At 32.6% G+C, this 20,522-nt stretch overlaps 2 protein-coding genes across 2 annotated transcripts; both read left to right on the top strand.

Annotated features, from left to right (window-relative positions):
- The first annotated feature begins 3,966 nt into the window (after positions 1-3,966).
- Positions 3,967-14,593, top strand: LOC111696233 (venom peptide isomerase heavy chain). The gene is made up of 15 exons (XM_023465779.1): positions 3,967-4,036; positions 4,931-5,001; positions 5,304-5,346; positions 5,847-6,064; positions 6,121-6,287; positions 6,717-6,812; positions 7,904-7,964; positions 8,472-8,526; positions 8,753-8,795; positions 9,314-9,419; positions 10,542-10,588; positions 11,127-11,146; positions 12,314-12,373; positions 13,028-13,093; positions 14,421-14,593. Exons 5-15 carry the CDS (start codon positions 6,136-6,138, stop codon positions 14,513-14,515), a joined length of 801 nt encoding a protein of 266 aa, XP_023321547.1. The 5' UTR covers positions 3,967-4,036; positions 4,931-5,001; positions 5,304-5,346; positions 5,847-6,064; positions 6,121-6,135; the 3' UTR covers positions 14,516-14,593.
- A 2,359-nt stretch (positions 14,594-16,952) lies between these two features.
- Positions 16,953-20,511, top strand: LOC111696242 (telomere length and silencing protein 1 homolog). Its single transcript, XM_023465795.1, has 6 exons — positions 16,953-17,097; positions 17,270-17,424; positions 17,718-17,848; positions 18,510-18,717; positions 19,611-19,814; positions 20,270-20,511. Exons 2-6 carry the CDS (start codon positions 17,285-17,287, stop codon positions 20,454-20,456), a joined length of 870 nt encoding a protein of 289 aa, XP_023321563.1. The 5' UTR covers positions 16,953-17,097; positions 17,270-17,284; the 3' UTR covers positions 20,457-20,511.
- The last annotated feature ends 11 nt before the right edge of the window (positions 20,512-20,522 follow it).

The following is a 20,522-nucleotide window of genomic DNA, read 5'->3' as shown; positions in this document are numbered from 1 at the left end:
AATCTTCTCTATAGGGGGGGAAGCTATCGTTTTCAGCATGCAATTTTATTTTAATTTCAACTTTGTTTTAAATCTTTAAGAGAGAAACAAATTTTAAAAACGGAAGAGAATAAACCTGCAGACTTGAGATATTTTTTCTAAAAAATACATCTCCAATAAACTTTGGACAAACCACAGTGATCCAAAGGTTGCAAGCGCTCAAGTAAAAATTCATTAGCATTTTGTAAATTACTACAAGAAAGTATAAGTAAGTTAGTGAGATAAGATCAAAGACCAAGGCGTTGTGACACATTAAAATGACCCAGTCTAGAAAGTTGATGAAACTTTTCATTAGTCTGGGTCTAAGTGAAATTTGAAAGCACAATTCAAAATTTTAACTTCAGCCCTTGACAAAAATATTTAACAGTAGAAAGATTGGACAACATATTTCTCCCTCAAAACAATTTGAACCTGTTTGATAAACGTGAAGAAGGTTTAGATTAAAATTAAACTAAAAACTAGAGGATTGAAGTCGAGGTTGCGTGAATATAATACTGATTTAAATATTAGTCTGCACCTTGATGAAAGGAAGACATCTTTTAGGATTCGTTTTTAACCATTTTATTTTGGATTTAGTACAGATATCTATCATCTTCCCGTTAACTTTTTTTATTTGTGGTTTCTCCATAAAGTGACTTGCGCATTTCTTCTTCAAAACGATAGAAGAAATGTTCAGAATTAACAAGATAAAAAAGATAATCAGATAATGTATTATAAGGTACCGTTGTGAATTGGAAATGCCCCTCGTTTTAAATGCATGCATAATAAGTTCGTGTTCATTACAATCTGAAAGTAAATGTTTATGTAATATCAATTATCTATTAGTGAAACATTTGATTTTCTCTTGGAGCTTTTATTCTAAAACGAGGGGAAAACTTTAGAATCCGGGTCCGATACTGATTCTCAACCCATAGGGCTGAGGTGTAATTAAATACTAAAACTTTTAGACTAATTATTTAGACCTTAGTTTAGGAATTTAACAAAGAATTGATTGGATTTATACTTTATATACATTTCATTATTCTATATTTATATCTCTTCATTATTCTTTAAAGGAATTGAGTTTTTTCCACAAACCACCTAGTTAGAAGTTTAAAATACAGGCTACACAGTGCACAATGGATGTGCACTGTGCAGTGGGATTTTGGAAATACAAATAAAATTGTGTATTAAATATTTCTGCAGCATACTATGCAAAACTCAATGAGAATTTTTCCGATTAACAAAGTCGAAAGCTAAAAGAAAACGATTTTTAAAGTTCTAAAATATCTTGGATTGTAGAAAGGTGTGAGTTATCAAGGTAAAATCAAAAGCGTTGCGACACTGTAAATTCGACCAAGTCTAAAAAAATTATGACTCAGTCCAGATCTATGTGATTTATCTCCATATATGTTGCATATCTAAATCTACAGAAATAAATCGTTAGATAGATGATTAAATCAAGTATTTTGTATGAAGTAATTATGATGTAATAAAAACGCTACAGTACCATATCTTTATGAGATAAAAAATCTCTTTAAATTGAATTTGATTTTAATTGTTTCTAGGATGAATAAGATAAGAAGTAAGAAAAAAATAAGTCTTAATAATTCTAATTAGCTTGTTATTTTATCTGTAAAATATTATCAATCGATGCCCCTTAATAAAACCGTAATTTCTTCTCGATTCCTCTTCTTAATTTTAATGGCAATTTAATTTTGAATCTTAATCCTTTTAACAAAATTGTATTTTATATATTACTAGCTTGGGTACGCAGCTTTGCCTGGAGTCTTCCCGAAAAAAGTCCACCCATTCAACTTAGATTTTTTCCCGTGGTTCTCCCGAGTTCCCCCAATCAAATTTGAGACAAATCGGTCATGTGGTTCATGAGTTATGATCGGAAAACCAAAGATCTAAACAGAGAGATTAAAACATCATATATAGAGATACAGTATATCATACAAAATGGCATGATATTCTAGATGTTAAAACGATAAACCATTTATTTTATTATTAAGGAAATGTTCTAATTTCTATGCAATGATTCTTTGTAGAGTATTTGATGTAACCTTTCTTGAACGGGTCCCAAATATTCTCTGCTCTGCCTTTACTGCACTGAACACTAGTGTTAAGTAAACACTGACAGTGAGAAACCTGGTTTTCCTCGACATTTTTGAGATCTTTGTATAGGATAGTTTATTCCAATGTCCCGCTACAGAAACATCAGGTAGAAATAAAACTAAAAACAATTGATTGTATTCAATTCAATCTTCTCTATAGGATAGTTACAAAAGTCACTCTACAGAAACATCAGGTAGATATAAAAGTACAACCAATAGATTAATTATTTTTTATTTTGAAATTCTACACCAATTTTATTTTTTGAGAACACTCTCTTTAACGAAGAGGTTAATGGTTAATTATAGTCCTAGATAGAATAATAATTCGTGTTTCATCCCCCCCCCCCATATTGCACTGAGGACTAAGGGGGGGGGGATGAGTTTGGCCAGCCTGAAGTAAGAAAAGATGTGGTAATATTGCAGCATGAAACATGCAGGATATATGGCATAAATCAGTAAAGCATGCAGTAAGCATTATCCATGCTCTAGCATCTAGTGTTTACAGGCTGAATTTCATAAACCTGGAATCATGCTGCAGCTCAATAGAGTCGGATAAAACAATCTTATAATTTAATAACTTTGCACAGCTTTATATTCTTTAGTCTCTAATTATATATTCAGCAAATATGGTAATGCAGGGTTAAGGGGCTCGGCTGTTTGGCGGGTTTAATTTTTAAAAATCCGTGACAGAATAAAATAATATTTAGATATTGTTAATTATGGCCTAAAATTACGTTTTCTTCCTTGAATGCATGGTTTGGGGTTAACAAAAATTCATGTTATATTATTAGAAAGGAATTGAGTCTTTGCCACAACTCTGGTTTTTAAATCCCTATATCTTAATAAACCAATGTTGTTGACCTTAGATATTTCAAACTATGACTTCTGTAATATCAAACAATCAAAGTTTGAAATATCTTATTATTATTAATATTATTGATGTTATTAAATATAAAGCTGAGGAAGAAAATCTACCAAACAACCAATTAATAATGTAGAAATAGATAATCTTTGAAGAGGAAATAAGAAACAGAAAAGTTAAAATGTGGAAGACAAGTTTTAATAAATCATGAAAAATCAAAAATTGGCAGAATTTTTAAATCTCCCATAAAAGTGGGGTGTGGGACTGATATACTTGACTGCATTCTCTCTGTTTCTCTCCTCGGTAGAAGGATGAGGACTAAACGTATCTTTGCTCCTCTCAACCCTGCCTTAACTGTTCTCATGTTAAGGATTGATTTTACAAAACAATTAAATTGTGTCTCAGACCTTAAAGGGATTGTGGGCGTAATTTTCAGTGAGCATCCATTGAACATGTCAGATTAACATCGGTATCCTTGAAACCTTTATCTGATATATAATGTGGAAGATTACGTTGCCTTTTAGCTTGAAAAGTGTTTGATTCTGCTTGATTATCCATAGGTTTCCTGCAGTGGAAATGCGCAAATCCCTTTTGTACAGAAACCACAAGTGAAAATAATCAGTTTTCTAAATGATAAACATGATTTTTTTATTCCTACTTGATCAGACAAAGCTAAATAAGGAACCATTTTTAATGCAGGGTTATTTGAAATTACGGTGACAGTCCCTTTAAATCAATTAAATATGATAATTTTCCTTAAAAATAACAGACATTTTGTATCTTTCCACTTGTTCTTAAACTTTAAACTACGATCCGAATTAAATTTATGAAGCTTATAATCTCAAGTTATATTTACTGTTATTTGATTAAAACAAAGCAACAATGGGTTGTAAACATTGAGAGAGATCTTTCTCTAATTTTCCTAGTTTATTGGAGGGTGGTGGAGCTGTAAACTTTAATTCTAATGCACAACTATTCTCGGTTGAGAAACGTCTTCAAAGATCTAATCTCTGCTCTACTCTAGACCAATCTCCAGGTGAGATATAATCTCTGCTTAACTCTAGACTACTCTTCAGGTGAGATATAAATCTCTGCTCTGCTCTAGATCAATCTCCAGGTGAGACATAATCTTTGCTCTTCTCTAGACCAATCTTCAGGTGAGATATAATCTCTGCTCTACTCTAGACCAATCTCCAGGTTATATTTAATCTCTGCTCTACTGTAGAGAATCTCCAGGTAATTTATCATCTCTGCTCTACTCTAGACCAATTCTCAGTTGAGATCTAATCTCTGCTCTACTCTAGACCAATCTCCAGGTGATATATAATCTCTGCTCTACTCTAGACCAATCTCCAGGTGAGACATAATCTCTGCTCTACTCTAGACCAATCTCCAAGTGGTATTTAATCTCTGCTCTACTGTAGAGAATCTCCAGGTAATTTATTATCTATGCTCTACTCTAGACCAATCTTCAGGTGTTATCTAATCTCTGCTCTACTCTAGACCAATCTTCAGGTGAGATCTAATCTCTGCTCTACTCTAGACCAATCTCCAGGAAAGATCCAAAATCTGCTCTACTCTAGACCAATCTTCAGGTGAGAACTAATCTCTGCTCTACTCTAGATCAATCTTGAGGTAAGATCCAAAATCTGCTCTACTCTAGACAAAACTCCAGGTGAGATCTAATCTCTGCTCTACTCTAGAAATGTTTACAGGATAAATCAAATATCTGAGCTAGATTAATCTGCTACTGATCAACACTTCCTAGAATATTTTAATCTAGAAATTATGAAGTTTGGTGATGATAAATTTGAATCTTATCCCATTTATTTTAATTCTATCTAATCCCAAATATCCTTGATTAGTACTCCCTTGTTCTTTGCTTAAAGGGACTGATTGAGTAATTTCAAGTGACCGTCCATATATTTAGGTGTTTGCTTGGCAGAACAAGATTGCCCTGAAGTAACAGAAGGACTTTATTTTCCTTCATTTTGTGAAAAGGTTTTCATATCTTTTTACAATTGATGTGTTACGAGATTTTTTATCAGTTGAATCACCATTTCCAGTTTGATCAAATATCACTCATTTTTCGACAATATGTAAAATTATAATTCTATTTTTAAATTTCCAATGTGGACACTTTAAAATTTGAGTATCAATCCTTGATCCCTCATTAAAGTTATGACTAACACAGGATATCGAAGAAGATTTAATAAATCCGTAGGTCTACATAGGATGGAGATCAATGCTTAATGTTGAGATTCACACCAAAAAACGTCTGATCTCAGGATTCTCATTTCTAGGATGATAATGAAGTCGGGGTGTGCTGTAAGCTTCCAGATCAAGGTTTAAATTCATATTCCTAAAACTAGACGAATTCAATTAAAGGACCTAGAAGAATTATTGGTTTAGTTCATGGTATACCCTAGCCCTACCAACACAATGCTGTAGAGTAAACCTACCAATCCTGCTGGGTTGGTGCATTTTGTAGATCACAGTGTCCTTGGAGACTATAAACCATTCTAAAAAAATCTAAAAATCTTATTTTGCCATTTTTTCGCCTTGTTCTCTAGTTTTCAAAAGAATACATTTTATTGTAATCCAAGATTTTCAGAATTTCGAGTTCTATATTGAAATGAGATTTGCTAAAAAATACTCCAAGAGATTTTTAAAATGCATAAAAACTAGGAACAAGACGGAAGATTGGCAAAGCAAGATTTTTGGGACTTTTTCAAAAAGGTTGATCTTCTTCCAGGGACACTGTGAAGTGATCTGAGGGTATTATAAAGATAAATAAATCATCGTTTGGTATTTCTCTGCAGTGTAATTTTTTGTAAATTTTAAAGAGACATCAACAGTACAAGTAAACGTAACAACAACATCATTGTCAACAACAACAACAGCAACAACACTAGATGATCCAGCAATAACATCAACATCAAAAACAATCCTCGATTTTGGGGAGACCAGAGAAGAAGATCCTTTCTTGAAACCTGAGGATGCAGAGTCCAGAAAAGAAAAATGTGGAAGAATAGCTTTCTATTTTCCAGACTCTGAATCTCAGGTGAACTTTTTTAGATCGAAAAGATAAAGAATGAATATTCTTATTTCCTCTCCCAGGTTCAGGTTGGAAGTATGGATTGGTCCGAGGTGCTCCAACCTAGATTGAGAACTATTGTCGGAGGTGATATTGCAGCAGAGCAATCCCTTCCCTGGACGGTTGCTCTGGGTACAACAGATACTGGAGCTGAGAACTATTTCTGCGGTGGGACTCTTATATCCAGCAGGTTGGAATAGCTTACAGTGGTCGGCGTTTATACCAACACAATGATGAAGACTTTCCAAATAAGCTTTTATTTCTTACAAGCTTTTATTTCACAAAATTGAATAGGCTTTTAGAGAAAGAGAAGCAGTCGATAAATAGAAAAATACTTTTTTTTAAAAATAATTCGGGTATTTATGGTAATGCATCTTTGGGTATTATTTCATTCAGAGCTGCTCGGGATATGAGGTACGTCTTATTATATCTGCTATATATTTTCAGGGTTTGATAACCCAAACAACAAATAGACCTAAATATTTCTTTGTATTCAACATTATTCAATTTAATTAGAGATTTCAGTAATATTTTAATCATAAACAATATTTTCCCTTTTAATCAACATTAAAACTGGAATAGAAAGTCAATGAATCGTTCAATCATTTTCATGTTTTAGGTTTGTACTGACTGCAGCACACTGTATAGAGGCCCTTGGAGCAAACCCTGTTCTCCTTCTAGGAACAACAAATCTTTCAGACAGCTTAGGAATCAGGTATCTTTCAGAACCTTTTCTAGGTACAGTGTAATAACAAACTGATCAGGAAACCGGTATCTTACAGAACCTTCTCCAGGAATGGATATCAACAGAAAGCGTAGGAATAAGATATCTTATGAAACCTACCCCAGGCATAGATATCGACAGTCAGCTCAGGAATAAGACATCTTACAGAGCATTCTTTAATTATGGATATCTTAAATCTTGACAGATCAGGTATAAAATAGCTTACTGAACCTTCTCCAAGTATATCAACAGAAAGCTCAGAAATCTGGCCTCTCATGCAGAGCCATCTTCGAGTATCTAGTTGATACTTTAGATATCAGATATCTTACAGCAGAACCTTCTCGACAGATCTAACACGGATCTAACTGATAATGTAGGAATCGGGTATCTTGCATAACCTTCTTCAAGTGTTTATATCTTACAGGAATAAAATAGTTTACAGAATCTCTTCTTTTAGAGATCTACCAGATATTGAGGGAATCAAGTATCTTTCATAACGTTCTCCAGAAACACGGATTTCATAGATAATTCGAGAACCAGCTTAGGAATCAGATATCTGAAATTAGCTTCTCCGGGGAAGCAGATAAACAGCTTACAACAGGAATATCAGATATGGAGACTAAAGGATAGAATTGTTTAATCTCCAATTGTTAGATCTTTGGTACTTCATTTTAGTCTAAAGTTCCAGAAAATGCTCAAGATCAAACGCAAACTTTGACCTGGATATCTAATTAGTGAACCAAAACAAAAGCAAACTTTTCTTCGGATATGGAAATTAACGATTCCTGAATCTTAGTAAAACATTTTATTGTCTTCAATTGTCAAAACTTAGGCATTTAATTTCAGATTAAAGTTTTAGAAGCTTGAAGTTTTAAAGATATAACGCGTGGTATTTAAGATTTAAAAGACGATTTAGTATTATTGTAAATTAACCCTTTTCTTTTGTATAAAAGTTATAATATATAGATTGTAATGCAATAAAAAACAATAATGTTCAATGAGCAATTTTAGATAATTTTGATTTCATAAAAGCTCGATTTCAAATTTTAGAATAATGTTGACTTATTTTTTTTAACCGGAAGGAGAAAGATGAGAAGAAGTATTCTACATCCGGCTTGGTCCAACATACCTGGTGTTCCTCAGGTAGGTCAAATATACCTGGTGTTCCTCAGGTAGTTCAAATATACCTGGTTTTCCTCAGGTACTTCAAATATACCTGGTGTTCCTCAGGTAGGACAAATATACCTGGTGTTCCTCAGGTAGGACAAATATACCTGGTGTTCCTCAGTTAGGTCAAATATACCTGGTTTTCCTCAGGTAGTTCACATATACCTGGTGTTCCTCAAGTGTCGAATATACCTGGTTTTCCTCAGGTAGTTCACATATACCTGGTGTATTGATTTCCCTTGGAATGACCGGTTTCAAACTACTCTCCATATATAAACTGTGTTTTCTTTAATTCTTTATTCAGATGATGTTAAACTTGGTAGAAGAGTTTGGATGTTTAACTGAAATAGATTGAAGTATTATAGCAACAATATAACATTTTATCCGTAATTTCAAGGATAGAATAAAATATTGTGGTTTATCAAAAATATCAAATATTTCTGACATGTCAAATCATATGTATCCCAGTTTTTCTTGTATTAGGACGACCTTGCTCTGGTGGAGTTAGATTCTCCTGTTGATCCAAACTCTGGAGCAGGTAACTACAGTCCGAGAATCACTCTCGGAGTTAAATCATCGAATTATAATTGGCCATTTTTTTACGATTCCGAACATGGCTAAAATAATTTAGCTAAAATTAAATTACGGTAAGAATTTAAAACATTTAAATCTAATTTCTGTATAAAAAGACTTCATAAGGAATTATTATTGTTTATTATGTTAACTTTTATATTTCAATGTTTTCACTTTTCTGTCTTTTGTAGAACCTATCTGTTTACCTTCACCTAAGATAGATATAGTTAACAGGTAATTTTAAACTAAAACAAGTTCACAGTGCTTTGATTCTAACGTGAGGGAGGGGTCTTAGGTTTGCACCGTCCGTCACAGTGCATTCAGTTATATCAAGAAACTTTCTGGACTAATTGTTTCATTTAAAAGGCAGTCAATAAGTTGTTGGGTTCTCTTTAAATTAGACTTAAATCTACTGAGGAACTGGTCATGGTTATATTCTAGTTTTAAAACATTAACTGGTCATGGTCATGGTTATATCTAGTTAGTTAGTTATATCATATTCTAGTTTAAAATCCTTAGATTTGTTCAAGGTTTGAAATATCTAAAGTCTTCACCAAGTTGCAAAGCTAAGACATTTAGAATTGAGACAGATAATCAATTACTTTGTCCCAATAGCATTAACGATAAATGCTGCGTGGTGAAAACTGGCAAGGAGCTAACATCGTAATTCAGATTGTTTTTATAATTCAACAACTGTATAGGATTTATTTTTTAAATCATATTTTTGATAAGCTCCTCTCTGATTGTTTAAGGACTGGATTAGTATCAGGTTGGGGTAGACTGGTGAGCAATGGTCCTACTTCAACCCTGCTCCGGGTAGCAGAAGTAACAGTATTGGATCCTCAATCTTGTCTTCAGGTTCAGTCCTCATTTATTTTTATTATTCCTTCTTCTAGTTTTCTTTATTGTCATTCCTTTCATCTTTACAGTGTTTATTTTAGTAACATTTTGTAAAAAATAAATTAAATGTTTATTGACGATATTTTTTAGACATTAAAGTTTTTGTTTAAACATATTTACTATTATTTAAAGAGATATAAAGTGGAAATTTCGTTCTTGACAATAAGTGTTATTTTTTCGTATTATATAGAATATAAATGGGGTTAAAGTACATTTTCAGGGTAAAAATTTTTTTAAGGAGATTTTTTATATTATTTGTATATCGTATGAAGTACAATTTTTTTTGTCATCTTCCGTTAGGATATTTTTTCAAATTGCAGAGAGAAAAAATTGTCAAGTAAATGTCTCTATAAAAAGTTTATGATAAAAAACGAACTGAGGACTGAAACCTATAAAATATGAAGGTTTGGGGTTAAATTGAGTCTCATCCTTTGTGGGTAACCCTGTAATAGTATACACCGATGAAACCGGCTGGTTCTGTCTAATTTTTGGGTTAAAAGTATCTACGGATATTTGAAATTGGTAAAATAAGAATACTCGTAGCTGAAATCTTTAGAATTAATTCAAATTCAAATTAATATATAATCATTTGAGAAACTGTAACAGCCAATCAGAGAAAAGCGGGCAACCAATGAGAAAACAGAAATATTCTCATTGGAGAAAACAATTAACGGATATCCAAGGAGAGGGAAAAAGAGTGGATTAGGACTAAAATGAAAAGTTTCCACAGTGGATATTCGGATCAAGAAGTCAGGATTAAAGTTTATCCATTCTAAAGTTCCCAGCTCTGAGCTGAAAACTAATGGGATATCCTTAATCCCGATCAGTTCATTAATCTGAGCTGGGAACTTTTGAATGACGGATATCGAGATCAATGCTTGATCTTTTTTTTCTTAATCTCCAGATTAAATAATGCTTGTTCTCCTCTTGTAATTATCTCCAAATTAATTAACCGATCGGGATTAAGGATATCCCATTCTAAAGTTTTCAGCTCTGATCAAACATTTACACCTTCCTCACTTTTCAAATATCTAAATTATCTTTAAACTTTAATTATGTTTTTAAATGTATTTTTTTCAGGTTTACGGAGAAATATTTAGTGATGGGTCTGGACTAGTCTGTGCTAGGGATATTTTAAACCAAATATTCTACATTTAATGTTACACAAAAAAATATCTATAAAAATCCTCCATATAATTATACAACCTATTTCTGTGCATAGAGAAAATGTAAAAAAAAACTCCAATGAACCGTCCTTGTTATACTTTCTCCTTGACCCTCTCACAAACTGCAGTACACTTACTGTAAAAACAAAGTCTTCATGGTGATCCTCTGAAGACTCGGAGAATATTTCTTGAGAAACATATGATGAGACTTTACTAAGGACCAGATCAACTTTAAGGTTAAATTCGATCTTCGAAATTACACATAGAATTTTGCAAAGAGAAGTCGGAAAAAGACCTGTATTTTAAATCTTGCTCAAATCTGATTAATCTTCTCTAAAGTCTCATCATTTGGTTGGTCCCCTTGTTGCCAGGCGTTAGAAATGCGTCCTTGCAGTCGTATAGTGTTGTATAATTAATTCATCTAGATGACATTTCAACTGAGAATAAGTAATTGTATTATTGAAAGATTTACTACAAACTATATTTAAAATATTGCTAGAGGGAAACAGCTAGCTGCCGGTAAATAAATTAAATAATTATGAACACAAAATATAAAGATACTAGGCTTTTAGGGTGCTTCGCGCACCATCTTCTATTTCAACTTTTAATTGTGGCTTTATCTCTGAACATCTTCTCTTTGTACAGTATAAAACAAAAACAAAAAAAGTTTGCTGATTTCATAATATTTTTTTTGTGCATTTTCAAAATTTTTCAATAATAAAAAACTTTTAAACACAAGTTTTTAAAATTTTGATCATTCATAAACCTTCCCTGTGGCCACGTGATGTCCAACAAAAAATTTGGGCCCGATCGGTTCAGCTGTTTTGACGTTTATTGGATACAAACAAACAGACAAACAGACAAACAGACAGACAAGCCAAATTTATATATAGATTTAGCGAGTACTATGGCACGGTAAACTAGGGGTTTCATTGTCACACATCTTCACCCATTAAATGAATATTTTTGTATTTGATACTTTTTTGGTGTATATATTTTGAATATTAAAATATATTAATTAAGACCTCTACGCTATTTTGAATAATATAGATCTAAATAGGACTGGAAATATGCTGATAATAACAGGATATAATTCGTCGTATGTTAGTTTTAAGTGATAGGCAAAGCTTTTATTGTAGAGTGCGCGTGCGCCTTGCTTAACATGACGATCAAAAAAGTCCAATTATGAAAATAAATATCAGGGGCGTATGCAGTAATTTTCATGGTGGGGGGTCAATATTTTGGACGTTTGGGGCCCTTTTGAAAATCATATTTTTACTCTTCCAGGCGGGGGCTAGGGAGCTTAGAAAACGTTATACCCCCCCCCCCCTCCCCCTGTATTCACCTAAAGTTTTAATTTTGGCCATGAACAAAAACCTTTTTTTATATTCAGTCCCACATGGTCGTTATTTATTTATATTCTCATGTTACGCGGGACTCTAGAGATCTAAGGAAACACTTACACATCAAACTTTATTTATTTCAAATGTAATTAGCTTAGCAAACGATTTAAAGGTTTGTGTTAGAATGATGTTTTCTGTCAAAGTAAAATTTTTTAAATGATTTACAAAATATAAAATTTGGAATTCACAACTTTGCAATTAAACCCTGATGCCCAACTGCACACCGTCATACAGACCAACAAGATGTTTATCCAATTAGTTGTGAACTTTAGTTTCTGTTTAGGAGAAGATAAAGATGACCGTCAGGTTGTCAAGGCTGGATATGTTACTGACGCATGCCAAGGTATCGCTTGAAGCTATATCACTGATAAAAAAAGCTTTTTAGAAAATATTCAGGAAAACATTTCTTTTTTATTTTATTTCGACACAAATCAATTTTTTTAAAGTTTTAGAATCACAAGTCTCCCTTGCTTATCTTTTCTAACCTTTTGCCCTTTTTCAATTCTTTCCTTTTCTTTTTATCTATTTTTTCTTTTCATTTTCCATGTTCCTTTTTCTTTCATACATTTTTCGCCTAATTCTCCATAAAATCCTCTTTCTTTTTTCTTTTGCTTCTTTTCTCCATATTGACATATTAATCAACCTAGATCTGTGATATAAAAGAAGCATGTCTGATGCCAAAATCTGTCAGGATTTTGCCAATTACTCCTTATAACTGATGTTAAAAAGAAGCTCTGTTCATCTTTAAAATATGCATGTCAAGGGTTACAAAAGGAATAAATGGGGGTGGGTAAGATTAAACCGAGGGCCAATGCCTAGCGACATTTCAATCTCGGTTGGGTCTCGGTTGATCCACTACTTTGTTAGCTTTGTGGATCTGAACCAATATGAATGTATAGTACTCTGAATTGACAATAATGGGTTATCGGAACAAAACATATTTAGTTGATAAAACTAAAAACATTTAAACATTTCAATTCAAATTTCAATTTTCTAGGAGATAGTGGTGGAGGATTATTTTTGGAGGAGGAGGATCATACTTTACTCATTGGAGCAGTTTCAGGTTCATATTTATAGAGTAGTTCAGTCTCATATTCCTTATTTATGGAGTAGGTTCAGGTTCATATTTCATATTTTGGAGTAGGTTCAGGCTCATATTCCTTATTTATGGAGTAGGTTCAGGTTCATATTTCATATTTTGGAGTAGATTCAGGATCTTATTTTATATTTATGGAGTAGTTTTAGGTTCATACGACGTATTTATGGAGTAGATTCAGGATCTTATTTCATATTTTGGAGTAGTTTCAGGATGTTATTTTATATTTATGGAGTAGTTTTATGTTTATATACATGTTTATGGAGTAGTTTCAGGTTCATATTACTTATTTATGGAGTAGGTTCAGATTCATATTTCATATAATTTATGGATTAATTTCATATTCATATTTCAAGATTATGGAGTAGTTTCAGGTTCATATTCCAAATTTTTGGAGTAGGTTCAGGTTCATATTCACTATTTATGGAGTAGGTTCGGGTTTATATTTCATATTTATGGAGTAGTTTTATAGGTTAATATTCCAAATTTATGTTGTAGGTTCAGGTTCAGGTTCCTTATTTTTGGAGTAGGTTCAGGTTCATATTCATTATTTATGGAATAGGTTCAGGTTCATATTAATATTTATGGAGTAGGTTCAGGTTCATATTTCTTATTTATGGAGTAGGTTCAGGTTCATATTTCATATTTATGGAGTAGGTTCAGGTTCATATTCCTTATTTTTGGAGTAGGTTCAGGTTCATATTCACTGTTTATGGAGTAGTTTCAGGTTCATATTATCTATTTATGGAGAAAGTTCAGGTTCATATTTCATATTTATTGAGTAGTTTCAGGTTCATATTTCATATTTATGGAGTAGTTTTATGGGTCCATATTTAAGATCAGTTTAGTAGCTTAGCAGGTTCATATTTCGTAAATATCGTGTAGTTTTAGGTTCATATTTCTTACTTTCGAAGAAGATGTAATTTTTAGACAATCTAAATTTATTGAGTGGTATGTCCGTAGGTATGCCAGATTTACAATGGTAACCTTTATTTGTGACATTCAGTCGTCAACCTACTTTACACGAATGATTCTTGAAATTTCCATAATCATTATTAAATAAAATCAAAATTGTCGAAATCTGAACGAAACTCTTAGTATCTCCGGTAATATTGAAAGCACAACAAGGCAGATCACATTTTAGAATTGCCAAGACTAGAGGGATTTATTGATTATTAACTCTAGAATTTTACTTCGAAAATAAGGTTTACGAATAAATGCCACAAATTATTTCAAAGATGACTCTCAAGTCGTCTTGCTACAGTCATGTTTCATGAGACACCCTGTACCCTAGGTGGAGTAGGATGTGGACTGGAGAAGTATCCGGGTATATATGTTGATGTGAGAGCTTACGTAGGATGGATTCTGGAATACGTGACAGAGAGATGAAATACGTGACAGAGAGATGATTTGAAAATCTAATTGGAATTATTATTGAATAAAAATAGAGTTCTTTAAATAAGTAAATTAGTAATTAGGAAACCTGCATGCAGAAAATATCTGATTAAGAGAAAGATCATTTTCGTTTCCCAAGATTATCGGGAACATAAAAAGCATTTCGGTTTACCACCCTATACTCTACCAACTGCCGTCTCTATTTCGGTTTACCACCCTATACTCTACCAACTGCCGTCTCTATCTCCTTGTACGCTTCTGGTTGAGGCTCTCTTTTGAGAAGTTAGGAAGACGACGACACTGTGAACTAATATATGCTGACTGTCGCAAAATATGCTGACTGTCGCAAAATATGCAGACTTTCGCAAAATATGCAGACTGTCGCAAAATATGCAGACTGTCGCAAAATATGCAGACTGTCGCAAAATTCAATCAGGATTTTCCCAATTAATCCAAACTGAAACTAGAAACAAGCGCATACACCATACAGTTTTAAAATTGACACGTCCAGGGCTACATAAAAGTATAAGCGTGTTGTTCATAGAGTAATAAAACGAAGAGGTGAAGCCACAGAGAATAGAATATATATTAGAGGGGAATTTAAAGAATCTCTTGGTATGAATTTTTTCAGTCCCTTTCAGCCTGAAAGGGAGTTCAAAGTGTACAAATCATGTAAATGTTCACAAATTATATGCAGTAGAGAACATTAATACAGTATGTTCCCTAGACTATTCATTTCAATTTCGAAATTTTTAAACTGTTAAATAAACTTTATAATGAATTAGGGGAATAAAAGACATCATTTGATTTATAGTTATAACGGAAAATCAGCTTTTGTAAAGTGGAAGGCATAGAGTCTATGTGAAATGATCATTGGTCAATTATGAAACCAGCCTATTTCATAATTTGGTTTTCTTTTAACAATAATTTTAGATTTTCTATAAAATGATATTCCAGGGCCCAAAAGACGTTATATAGCATAAATATGTGAAGTACACCTGCAGTATGGAAACAGTACAACAAAATGGCCGTTTTACACTTTTTTCTAGTAAATTCCCCTCTAATATATATTCTATTCTCTATGGGTGAAGCTTAGCTCAGATATACACAACCGACCTCCCTATTAATTCATTTAAAGAGTGGTCGGTTGTATAAATCACGATATGTTTACGTATCTAACACTGTACACTTGTATATAGAGTGATCGTAAAGGGTGGTTTTATGTAGATATTTGAATATTAGTATCGATAATTAGATAGACACTTATATGGATTTAAATAAAGAAAGAAAATCTAAAAATTGGTCAATTCCATAAAATTCCTCTTAGAAATACGATCACTTTATACACAAGTGTACAGTGTTAGATACGTAAACACTAAACATATCGTGATGTTTACAACCGACCGCTCTATTAATTAATCAATAGGGAGGTTGGTTTTCAAAATTTGTTATCATTCTGTATACTGTATAGTGTATAATGTATATGCTATGTCTGAACACTTCTTTATTAAAGCTGTTCCCTCAGCTAGACCAACCAAAATAAACCTTCTTTATAAAAGAATATTTGTCCTGAGGTCAGATTTTCAGAGTGAATTGGTTCGTGTTTCTTTCGCATTTTCGATATATATTAGTGATACATGCAATGTAACAAATATGTTACAGTATGTATAAAAATCATTTCTTTAAATTTTTCAGAAACATTGCCTCAGTTTCAATATTTTGTACAGACAGTTCAAAATCAGTAAACGTGAGTAGTAAAATCAAAATTATCAACATTTGCTGTCTTCCAATATCGTAAAATATTAGCTCAAAACCGAATTATGAAAAATTTCCTTGAACCATACAAAACATCAAATTCAGGGAAAATCGAATTTTCACTGTAACATTAAGTTCAAGCTCAAATTACGAGTGTTGTTGACAAATTAGAAAATAACCGAAAAACATATAATTCAAGCTAAAATTACTCGTTTTCATATCTCAATTCTGAAAATGTTATATGCAAGGGGGCTCTGCCCCCCCCGCATTCACTATGTTTTACTCGGTTATCCTGGGCCAATACTACAACACCTTACTTTGCACCCCCTTGGGGGTAAAATCCTGGTTATGGGCCTGGGGAGAAGAGTAGGATATATAGAGGAAATAGGGGAGAGAAGGATAAGAGAAGAAAAGGAGAAGATAATAGAAGGTGTAGAGAAGAAAGGAGAAGAAAAGGAAAAGAGACGAGAAGAAAAGGAGAAGAGAAGAGGAATAATAAGAAGAGAACAGAAGGAGTAGAAAAGAAAGGAGCAGGGGCTTACGAGAGCATTTGTGTAGGGGGGGGNCCCTTATCAAGAGTCATATAACATTAACCCGCAACCGCATTATTTTCTCAATTATCGTCTTCTGGATTACGACCAAACCAAAGATATTATTCAAAACATTAAAACCGTAATTACTAATAGACCGTCAAAACAAGAAACACTTCTTTATATCTTTATTGTGTAAATTGAACACGCATTTAATAAGAATGCGTAGGTCTACAGGATTTATCGTTAGTTCTGATGAAATAGTAAATATAGAAGCCGTTCGTTCTCTAGGAATATACCCAATTTTTTAAAACTGTTTTTATTCAAACTAAAAATTACTGTTTATAACCATCGAAGATCATTTGTTTAATTGTTATCTAACCTTTAAATTCTTTATTAAATAATAATAATGTATTTAGACTTTATAAATTTATATAAAAAAAATATATTTATTTACAAATAGGATATCTGGTTGTGCATGAGAATGAGTGAAGAAGTAAAAATAATGTTTAAATCATCCAAGAAAAGACAAGTTAGGAGAAGAGAATCATCGTCCGATGAAGAAGTTGAATATAACAAGGAGGAATATGAAAAAACTAGAGAATTGCAGAAATTAAGGTCAATATTTTTAATCTTCACTTTAAAAAAATTCTTTCAATTTTTCTTCATTACAAGAAGGTTTGAAAACAATTCAGAACATTCCATAGAATGGTAAAATCTAAAAATATTTTATTTGGAAGGAAAAATTTTAATTTACATATTTTTCGTTACTTTCGCGTCGTAGATTTATTATTTATTGTTTAAAAGGGCTATGTGGACTTAAAAGAACGGTTTAGCACTTCCAGGGAAAAAATCTTGTATATATCCTTCAATCTTCATACTTGCAAGTATGTTTACATTTATTTGTTTAGAAAACGAACTGCTGGTACCAACGTGATCACCCTGGTATCTGGTAAAAAGATCTCAAAGATCGAAGAAGAAATCTGTGATGATCCATTTAAGATCAAATCTGGTGGTTTAGTGGATATGAAAAATATGAAAGGTACAAGTAATGCAGAAATTATCATTATTTTAATTTTATGAATTTTTAAGATAATTAATTTCAAGTTCATAAGTTTTTATTTAATAAATAATTATTTGTTTATAATTTTATTTGAATGTTAAGCCTCAAATGGGGATTGACAAAATTTGTAAGTGACTTAGATTTAAGATTGCCATTAACAGATCACAATAACGATAGAGAAATCTTCGTTTTTCTATCTTAAGTTAAGCAAATCTTGGCTCGATAGTAACTGTGCTTACTAAAGAATCTTTTGTAATTTGTAGCACGGGACGGGAACTTTCAATCAGGGGTGTATATTTTGTGGAAAGACTATTCCCCCTCCTTATCTAAAAAAATATATTTCCCTAAAGGGATATTTTTTTTTGGCTGATGAGGGAATAATAAGTTTGTTAGTAAGTGGGCGAAATTAACTTAAATATATGGTTGTAAAGTGTCAACAAGGGCGAAAAATGTTGCACACTTGTCCCTTAAATCTTTTAAAATTAGTAATTCTTCAAAATATATGCCCCTCTTTTTAAATTAAGGTTGATAAAAAACATGTTACCTACCATATCTTGAACGATTAAAAGATAAGGGACAGAAGTAACTAATTTACAAATATATATCATTTCCGAATTTAAAGATAATGTTGTCTGTTCAGGGTACAAACAGACGGAGGAGAGTGCTTACGAGGTTGGAACGCAGTTCTCCAAGGAAACCCATATCCGGGACGAGGATGACGAGATGAGGAAGTTCATCGAGATGGAGATGGAGAAGAGGAAAGGTGTGAGGGAGGAGGAGAATAATAAAGGACCTCAGTATCTCTCCCCGGAAGACGCCGCTCTTCTCTCACTACCAGAACATCTCAGGTAGCTAGACAGAAGACACTGCACAGTGCACACTGTGACAGAGTCGAGCAAAGAAGGGATAAATCAACTTTCAAAATTTAGAATTTGCTTTTTTGTGTTAAAGATTATATCAAAGCTAACAAGAAATTTGATTTTGACCTTTAAATGTTGTTTCACACATTCAAAGTGAAGACGTCTAGGACATCAAACAGCTAATAGAAAAGAGCACAATTAATCAAAGTTATAAGAAATATACCAAACTAGGCTTTCAGGGCAATTGTGAACATTTTCTCCTTGTATACATTGTAAAACAAAAACAAAAAAAAGTTTGCGGATTTTATAAAAAAAAAATTGAAATTTTGATCATTCAAAAACCTTCCCAGGGTTCACATAAGGTCCCACACAAGGCCCAATCGGTTCAGCTGATTTGACTTTTATTGGATAAAGACTGACAGACAAACAGACAAGCAAAGTATATATTTAGACAAGGTTTTTAGGGCGCTTCGCGTCCATCTTCTAGTTTAAATCTGAACATGTTCTCCTTGTAAATCTACATTGTAAAACAAAACAAAAAAATCGTGGATTTTCAACATTTTCAAAGATAAAATTTCGTTAGAAGCAAATTTTTTAGAATTCGATCATCCCCGGGGTCAAGCGAGGTACCACAAAAAATTTGGGCCCAATCGGTTCAGTCGTTTTGACGTTTATTGGATATAAACAAACAAACAGACACCCAGACAAGCAAAGTATATGTATAGATGACAATCCAAAGGTGAAATTAAGTCTTTTACCTTCTATAGTCTTTTAATAGCTTATTAAATGATTTGGCAAAGAAAAAAATAAGTTCTCAGTTGCAGGGAATCATAAATATATGGAAACGTACCAAAAATAAGATATGATTTTATCTATTTTAGGAAATCAACGTTTAAGAAAGACCAGCAAATGTTGTCTGCCCAAATGTTGAGTGGTATACCGGAAGTGGATCTGGGTATTGAATCTAAAATACAAAATATTGAGAGGACGGAGAAGGCAAAGCGGAAATTGATCGAGGACGCGAAGATGACCGGAGGAGTTTCAAAAGTTACAAAACCGGGTCCAAGCTTTGGACAGCATGACAGGTAGTTTTTTCTCAGCACTGGTAGTACTTTTCCGGATTTTAATGAGATTTAAAGATACTTAAAAGGAACTGAGTTTTTGCTCCTAACTCAAATTTATAAAATCCCCATATGTTTAAAACCTGTTGGGCGTTGTTGTAAACTTTTGATATTTCAAACTTCAAAATTATTAGATCTAACAGAATTATAATTAAGGTCTAAGACATTGGGGTTGCACAGAAATAGAATTTAGAAAATCTGTTTCTCTTCTACCTTTTTTAAAGATTTTTTTATGTTAATTGTTGTATGTTTTCGTTTGCATGTTTTTTACTCGGCAAATCATGAGCTAAAGGATTAAATAAAGAAAGATTAATTAAATCAGTTAAAAATGTCATAGATCAATCGATTTTGATTTTATTTTACATATGTGTAAACTTAATTGTTGAAATTTCAATATATTTTGTAAATTTAATTTTTAGATTTGAACGGGAAGAATCTACGACTAGAGGACGAGAGAAGGAAAGAGAACGTCCTGCAGTTAAACAAGGAGCTCGTCCTAACACTGTAGTTATGACTGAAAATGACGAACCTGCGCAGAAACTGCTGAAAGGGCGAGCACATGACGATGCTGCCGTAGACCGGTTCAAGGAACATGCTAAAAGATGATAAATGGAACAAAGCACTTTGTAATTCATATAAATAAAAATTCATTCGTATCCTATTAGATCAGAG

This window comes from Eurytemora carolleeae, unplaced genomic scaffold (assembly GCF_000591075.1).
Source record: "Eurytemora carolleeae unplaced genomic scaffold, Eaff_2.0 scaffold12, whole genome shotgun sequence".
NCBI lineage: Eukaryota > Metazoa > Arthropoda > Copepoda > Calanoida > Temoridae > Eurytemora > Eurytemora carolleeae.
This window is presented reverse-complemented; position numbering and strand designations above follow the sequence as displayed.

Coding starts and splice junctions, on each gene's coding strand:
- LOC111696242 (XM_023465795.1), top strand. CDS start 17,285: ATGAGAATGAGTGAAGAAGTAAAAATAATGTTTAAATCATCCAAGAAA. Junction 17,849..18,509: donor GGATATGAAAAATATGAAAG/GTACAAGTAATG, acceptor TTGTCTGTTCAG/GGTACAAACAGACGGAGGAG. Junction 19,815..20,269: donor AGCTTTGGACAGCATGACAG/GTAGTTTTTTCT, acceptor TTTAATTTTTAG/ATTTGAACGGGAAGAATCTA.
- LOC111696233 (XM_023465779.1), top strand. CDS start 6,136: ATGGATTGGTCCGAGGTGCTCCAACCTAGATTGAGAACTATTGTCGGA. Junction 8,527..8,752: donor TGATCCAAACTCTGGAGCAG/GTAACTACAGTC, acceptor TGTCTTTTGTAG/AACCTATCTGTTTACCTTCA. Junction 10,589..11,126: donor TCTGGACTAGTCTGTGCTAG/GGATATTTTAAA, acceptor AAATATTGCTAG/AGGGAAACAGCTAGCTGCCG.